Source organism: Orycteropus afer, unplaced genomic scaffold, assembly GCF_000298275.1.
Source record: "Orycteropus afer afer isolate SDZICR_OR568_19922 unplaced genomic scaffold, OryAfe1.0 scaffold00049, whole genome shotgun sequence".
In the NCBI taxonomy this organism is placed as follows: domain Eukaryota; kingdom Metazoa; phylum Chordata; class Mammalia; order Tubulidentata; family Orycteropodidae; genus Orycteropus; species Orycteropus afer.
Genome location: NW_006921636.1, coordinates 656,228 through 663,482, shown reverse-complemented (window position 1 = coordinate 663,482; position 7,255 = coordinate 656,228). Strand labels below are relative to the sequence as shown.

Genomic DNA, 7,255 nt, shown 5'->3' with positions numbered 1-7,255 from the left:
ACCAGCCATCTCATAAAATTCCTGAAAACATACCAACTAGCTCTCCTAGGCTGGTGGAGCCCACTCCATAGTACCATTGGGCGGATTCATTCTTCTGTTCAACAGGTAATTATTGAGGGTCTACTTTTTACCTGTCCCTGTTCTAGGAGCTGAGGATAAAACAAATAACTAAATTTCTCTTCTAGTTCTTGGTTAAGTATTCGGCTGCTAGCCGTAAAGTTGTTGGTTTGAACCCATCCACACCCCATGGAAGAGAGATCTGGCAGTCTGCTTCTGTAAAGTTTACAGCCCAGAAAACCCTCGGAGGCAGTTCCACTCCGTCACGTGGCCTAGCTCCTAGTGGGAATCAGCTAGGTGGCACCACCAACCACAAGTTCTAGTTGGAGAACTCTATGATTTTTAGAGACTCCGTTCTTCCATGAAGCTCCCTTCAGCTGACCACATTTAAGGTCACCCTCCTGCATGGCTCACAGTCATCTCGTTGGCACTGGGATGACTACCCGGCAGCAGACATCCAGGCATCTGAAGAGCCCGAGCTCAAACACCCTGCAGCCTCCTGTGGACTGCAGAGACTGGGGATCATGGGCGAGCTCCACTAGGAATGAAGAAACACCGGAATCTCAGTGGACAGCGGGCAGATTACTGACAGCAGGCATGTGTGGGTGGCAGCTCTTCCAGGGAGCCTTCCCTGACTGTCTCATTCCCCTCCTCACTCCCTGCTCGTCTGATTTCCATGCCCCTTTCCAGTCCTCCTAGGACACCCGACTGCCCTCTGTCTTAGCCGTATAATATGACTCGCAATTGACTCTCTGCTTAATTGTCTCTCTAGACCAACAGCTTCTTGAGGTTAGAGACTATGCTTCCAGATCAACAAAATCAACAAGTATTTGTTGGCTAACTGGGTGAATGCACTTCGTATTTCTCATAAGGTGCTTGTGAATTTGGAATCCCTGGAAGGCTCCAACTGAAGAATGTGCATAAACACATGTGAAGACTGCCCCTCCTCACTGTAGGGGGCTGCAGTTTTAAAGAGTAATTTGCAATGAACTGAACAGGAGCTTAACCAAATACAGAGAACAAAAAAATGTCGGTTTTTTTGTTTGGAGCTCTGGTAGCACAGTGCCTAAGGCATGTGACTGCTAACTAGAAGGCTGGCAGTTCAAAGCCACCAGCCACTTCACGGAAGCAAAACTAGGCAATCTATTTCCATAGTGATACTGCCTTGGAAACCCAAGGAAGGGTCACTATGCATCGGAATCGACTCAATGGCAGGAGGGTTTTTTTTTGTTTTTTTTTTTGATACCTTGTTTTCTGAGCCCCTGGTTTTGCAAATGGTTAATATGCTTGACTATTAAGCAAAAGATTGGAGATGCAAGCCCACCCTGAGGCACTTGGAAGGAAGGCCTGCTGATCTTTTGACAAATCAGCCATGGGGCTCAGTTTTACTCTGACACACATGGGGTTGCGTAGAGTCTAGATTAACTCAAGAGCTACTGGGCTGTCCAGTCTGTCCCCCAAAGTCACATTAGTTGATTTTGTTAAGGCTATGATTACATATTTGCCTATATTTTGAATGGCCTTCCCATAGCCAGATTTGTCCAACTATCTTACAAACTGGGAGGTTTTTCAGGAATGTCTATATCCTGTCATTGCAAAACTCCTCATACTTTAAAATTTTATGATAGTGGGTAATTTTTGTCTCTTATTGTGAACGAACTATGATATATGTTTATTGTAAAAAGAAAAATCAAAGTATGGAAAAATACAGAATGTTTAAAAACAGGAGGAAGAATGCAATCCTTTTCTTCAGATACTCTAGGTTATAATTTGATACCTCCAAACGCATGACACTAATTTATATTTAAACTACTGGTATCTGTGAGCACCTGGTCCCTTCCCACCTCACTGGTGGTTTGCTATCATGGACAAGGGGTTGCAGCAAGAGAAAAGAACAAAGCTAGGAATTGTCCTGCTAGATACTTACCCAGTGACGCCCTAAGGCCTGGCACCCTAACAGAATGCTAACAGTTTTGCCTTGTTAAATAAGAAGGCTTTTCTTATCATCTTTCTCCAAGACAATTAAAATGCTCCTTTATGAAGTCAGACGTTCTTTCAAAAGGTTGAACAAGAAATGCAAAGCCAGCCTCTGTGGTCTTCTCTGCGAAGCCTTAACATTGGTGTCACTTCATTCTCGTTCCTAAATAAGCTTTCTAAAAATACGTTCAAATCATGCTGAGCTGCCTAAACATATTTGCAGTAACGTTGTGAATTATTCGAAGCAACTGCTATTCTCCAAATGTTTTTCTTACATTGAAAAAGTCAAATAATCAGTACCTTGCAAATTTACATGTTTTTCTTTATTTATTTTCTTGCATTCTAAGTAAATGAGGTTGAATGTCACTGGTAAACAGATTTTTTTTTTTTTAAAACTCTTGAACTTTGAGACTTTCTTGTGTACAAAGATAACCACCGAACTTTTCTGCTAGCTTTCTTCTCAGCTTTCTACCCTTTAGACTGTAAGAATACTTTCAGGAAGCAATGTCCCCCTGGAACCTAGTGCTGTGATATTCCACTTAAGGACACATTTGGGGCATGACTGTTTTAGCAATTGTACTATTAGGATATTGTTAGCTGTGGTCAAGTCAGTCCCCAACTCCTGGCGACCCCGTGTGTTATAGAATAGAACTGCCCTGTGGGGTTTTCTAGGCTGTAATCTTTACCGGGGCAGATCACCGGGGCTTTCTTTCACAGATCTGTTAGCTGAGGGGCAGGCAATTTAATCCAAAAAATGTAAACACAGCACATATAAATTACATTATCTTTTGAGTAAATGGTTATAATTTTTTTTTTCCTAAGTTGAGTATCGTCGCATAAAAAGAGTTGGGTCTCCAGGAAAGATTTTGCCTTTTTTGTGTGAATGGGCAGATAAATATGTCTACTACTATCATGTCTAGATGTATACAGTGGGAGTCTTTTTTTTTTAACTTTAAATGGGCACTGCCATGTATAATAATAATAATATCCACTTCTTTGAGTGCCTGTTTTATGGCAAGCAAGAACTAAGTGTTTTGCAGATGTCAGCTCACTGAACCTTCACACAGCCCAAATGGGTAGGTGCGTAATGCCCCATGTTTCCCTGAGAAATTAAAATTGCGTTCTACTAGATGTAGCGGTCTGCCATCGCTGTTTTTCCTTAATGAGACACTATGCGATGGTTCCTTTCCAGCGTGTGAATCTTCCCCTTGCTAACAGTTGCCCGGTATTCCAGTATACCTACGTGTAGTTAACCAGCCTGTGTAATGGATTTTGAGTTGCCTCCAGCTTTCTAGAATTGCAAATTATATACCACTGAATATCTTTGCACAAATCTTTGTGTATTTGTGAACACATTTTTATAAGACTGGGATGGGTTATTTGGTATTCCAGGAACTCCAGCAACTCAGGCAATGCATTTAGTTTCTCCTTGCCTTGTGGCAGAGTAAGATTACATAGTGACTGGACTAAGACAGGCACTTGGGTGCCTCCTCAAATTCCCCTTCCACCCTTCCTCCGTGAGTTGTCCAATTTGCCTCTCCCTTTATTGTACCCGTCTGATGAGGATGGTTTCACTATGAAACAACCCTCCTATGGTCAGTTCCCTGTCATGGTTTGCTAGAGCTTCGACTTTCTCCAAGGGTCTGGGGGATTTAGCCTGTCCCTTTAGGGAGATGGTTCGCTGCCTGTGGCCAACAGCCTCATCGTCCTCTTTCCTCCCTCCTGCAGGCTCTGCAATAAAGAGCACCCTCTGAAAGGCCCTTGCGTGAGCAGCGTTTCTGGTTCTCATTTTGCTTTGTTTTGTTGTTATGCTGGTGGCATAAAACCCAGACTCAGATGAGCTTGCACAGGAAAGGAGTCAGCGGCCCATATAATTGAAAATTCTGCTGCTCCTGTGTGGATTGCGGCTGGGCTCCAGGTCTCAGAAGAGCCTGTCAAGCATCGCACTGTCCCCTCAGCTCTTTCCGTCTGTAGCATCTCCCTTCACTGGAAGTTCTCCCTTCGTTGTTCCAAGATCCCTGTCCTCTCAACAACTGCACAAGGAAGTTCTTTCAATCATTTCAACCTGTATTTACTGTGTGCCTGCTAGGTATGAAGGAGTGCTAAAAGCCCCAAGGGGCGAAGAACAAAGAACAAGGTCGACAAAAATCCCTATTTTACTTCTCCTTATTGTCTTCCCCAAATTCTCATGAATGTCCCCTAATTGTGTCTTGACCTGGCTTGGGTCAACTGTTGACCCCTGCACTGTCCTCAAAGAAGATGAAATGATTGGTTTAGCTTGGGTCCCCTGCCCACCCTCGAGGCATTGGTGGGACCTGCACCACCAGGCTGCAGGGATTGAGTGTGATTGGCAGGAGGTTCCCCAAAGGAAATCTCAGACCTCCTGCCCGCAGGTTGAAGAACTTGTGCTATCAAGTAAGCAGAAATAGGCGCTGTCCCTCGCACCATCAGTGCTGAGTTGCTGATCGGCGGGCCCCAGGTTCTAGGAATGCCTGCTCTCGTTTCTCTCCTTCAGCCCCAACACTGCTGATGCCATTGCCTTCTTTTGCCCACAGCTCCAGGTGAAGATGAGTGAGCGGGCTGCCTCGCTCAGCACCATGGTGCCCCTGCCCCGCAGCGCCTACTGGCGCCACATTACCAGGCAGCACAGCACAGGCCAGCTCTACCGCCTGCAAGGTAAGCCGGGAGGGGGGCCGGGACCCCGTCACTGCCCAACCACAGCGGCAGTGTTCTTCGAGAGCCCTGGTTCTCAAATATTTGCAGCTATCTCAATGACCTGGGAAGCCTTGTCTGTGACACAGACTCATGGGGCCTCCAGAGTTTGTAAGCTAGGTTGTTGTTAGTTGCCTTCAAGTCTGCTCTGACGCTTGGCGAATCCATGAAAACAGAATGGAAATGTTGCCTGGTACTGGGCCATCTTGTTGGTACGTTTGAATCCTTTGTTGCAACTACTATGTAGAACCTTCTGACCTAGGGGCTCATCCTCACACTATACTGGACAATGTTTTGTTGTGACCCATAGGTTTTCCTAATTTCCAAAAGTAGATTCTTAGGTCTTTCTTCCTTGTTTGTCTTAGTCAGAGCTTTGCTAAAACTTGCCCATGATGGGAGATCCTGCTGGTATTTGAATACGGGTTATTTAGCTTTCGTAGCTACATGAAAGCCACCACAGTATGACAAATTGACAGACAGGTGGTGGCCTTATGGCATAGTATGTTGCTTAGATGTCAGCACTCTTTACAAACCCAACACCAGTCTGGGCAAGAGGTCTGGGGTCCACCCTCTGAGACAAAGTCTAGTGCAGGGATTCTCAAAGCGTGGTCTGTGTACTAATGGAGTCAGTATTACCCAGGAAAGTGCTAGCAACACATGTGTTCGGGCCCCTCCACAGACCTCCTGAATGTGGGTCAGGTGCCCTAGGTTGGTCTGATGCCCATACAAGATTAGTGGGAAGGGGCCTGGATGAAGGCAGGGAGCCCCAGGTTCTGATTCTGTTGTGACGGTTACCTAGACGTATAAGCCCCTCTTCTAGAAAGGGGGTCCCTGAAGCCAGGTATGGGATGGACTATTGGGAGAACAGCAAGAACAGTTAGTCCTTCCATTGCAACATTGTTTTTATCTTATCCTTTGAAATGGATGTTTTAATGCTTTTTCATGTGCCATGTGTAACTTACGCATATGTGATTCATAAATGAATAGCACATATGGGGTAGCTTGGTGAAGAACTTCTCACTGATAAGGTAAAAGATCACAGGACTTTGAAGAGCATGCACACAAGACCCTAGTGGGCAAAGGCAGATCTTGTCCATTGTTGGGTTGTATCACTAAGTCCTAGTACTGTCCCTGACACCTAGTTTATAAGCAGAAAATGGCTGAATAAATGCATACAAGAATGAATGAACAGACCAATGCCCATAGACGACACTGACCTTCTCTTGACCTCAGTCATAAATGCCCCTGTCACACTAGCCTTCATTCAGCCCTTCCCTAGGATAATTTCTGGCCAGAGACATTTCTGTGCACTTTTGTTCTCCCCGGGATGCTGAACGCCCCTATCCTGCGGTGAACTCCTTCCCATCCTCAGGTCTCCCCTGCAGTGTGGCTCCTCCCAAAGGAAGCCCGCCATGCCAATGACATGTGTGCAGAGTAGAACTGTTTCATAGGCCTTTCAGAAGCAGGAAGCCAGGCTGTCTTCCAAGGGGTTTCTTGGTGGGTTCTAACTACCAAACTCTTAGCTAGCAGTGGAGCATTTAACCACTTAAGGGAGAGTCTTTCCAGACTTCAAACTGTGTGAAAGCTTTCACTAATGTCCCCTCACAAGATGAGGCTGGTGACTCTTTCCTGATAGCCCTTCTCACAGTCTTCATTTCATACTTACTTGTATGGCTGATTGGCTCATGATCAGCTCCTTCACCACACAGTAATGTCCAGGAGGTCTGTGTCTTTTCTGTCCTCATCTTTTTATCCCCAGTGCCTTGCACAGGGCAGCTCTTCCATAAACATTTGTTGGAAGAATGAACCATGGAGACCAGCATTGCTGGTCTGATAGAAAGTGGTGAAACCCCCTGAGAATATGGGCCTGGAGTTGAAATCACTTCTGTGGCTTGACTCTCAGTCAAATAATAGACAGGCCTATGAGCTGGACAATTATAGCAGGGAGATGAACTCCTTAGAACAGTCAACCATGGGGCATCAGAAGGGCAGGGAGAAAGCTTGGGAGGCAGGAATGCATAGGCAAGAAGGGCACAGGGAAAAGGTAACCACAAGGAGGAGCTGGGACAAGAGCTGTTACATTGTGGAGATTGCAATCAGTGTCACTAAACCAAATGTAAATGAACTGTTGAATGGAAAACAAATATGCTCTGTAAAATTTCACCCAAATCACAATAAAAATTTTAAGGAAAAAAAAAAGAAGAAGAATGAACTATGGAAAGAGGTAACTTACAGTACTTACTGTCTTCTCTTTATGAGTCTACTCTGTGTTCACTAGTGGAGGTCTTGACACCCTAGTAGATGCTCAAAAAATGCATCTGGAGTGACTGCTTGAGTGGCTGAGAGGATGCTGGCATTGATAAACAAGCCCATCTTCCAGGCGTTGTTGCTCGTGGTGGAGAGAGATTGCTAGGTTGGACCTGGGCATCTCAAGTACCTTTTATCCCATCATCTTTAAAGGATTTCACAGTATTTGAGTAATAGCATCACACACACACACACACACACA

The 7,255-nt window shown here is 45.2% G+C and overlaps 1 protein-coding gene across 1 annotated transcript in view; it reads left to right on the top strand.

Annotated features, from left to right (window-relative positions):
* LOC103194880 (docking protein 5) overlaps positions 1 to 7,255 on the top strand; it is a 263,138-nt gene that overhangs the window by 243,395 nt on the left and 12,488 nt on the right. Inside the window, 1 exon segment of the mRNA XM_007938300.1 lies at positions 4,590 to 4,710. Coding sequence (XP_007936491.1) covers positions 4,590 to 4,710 — 121 coding nt within the window.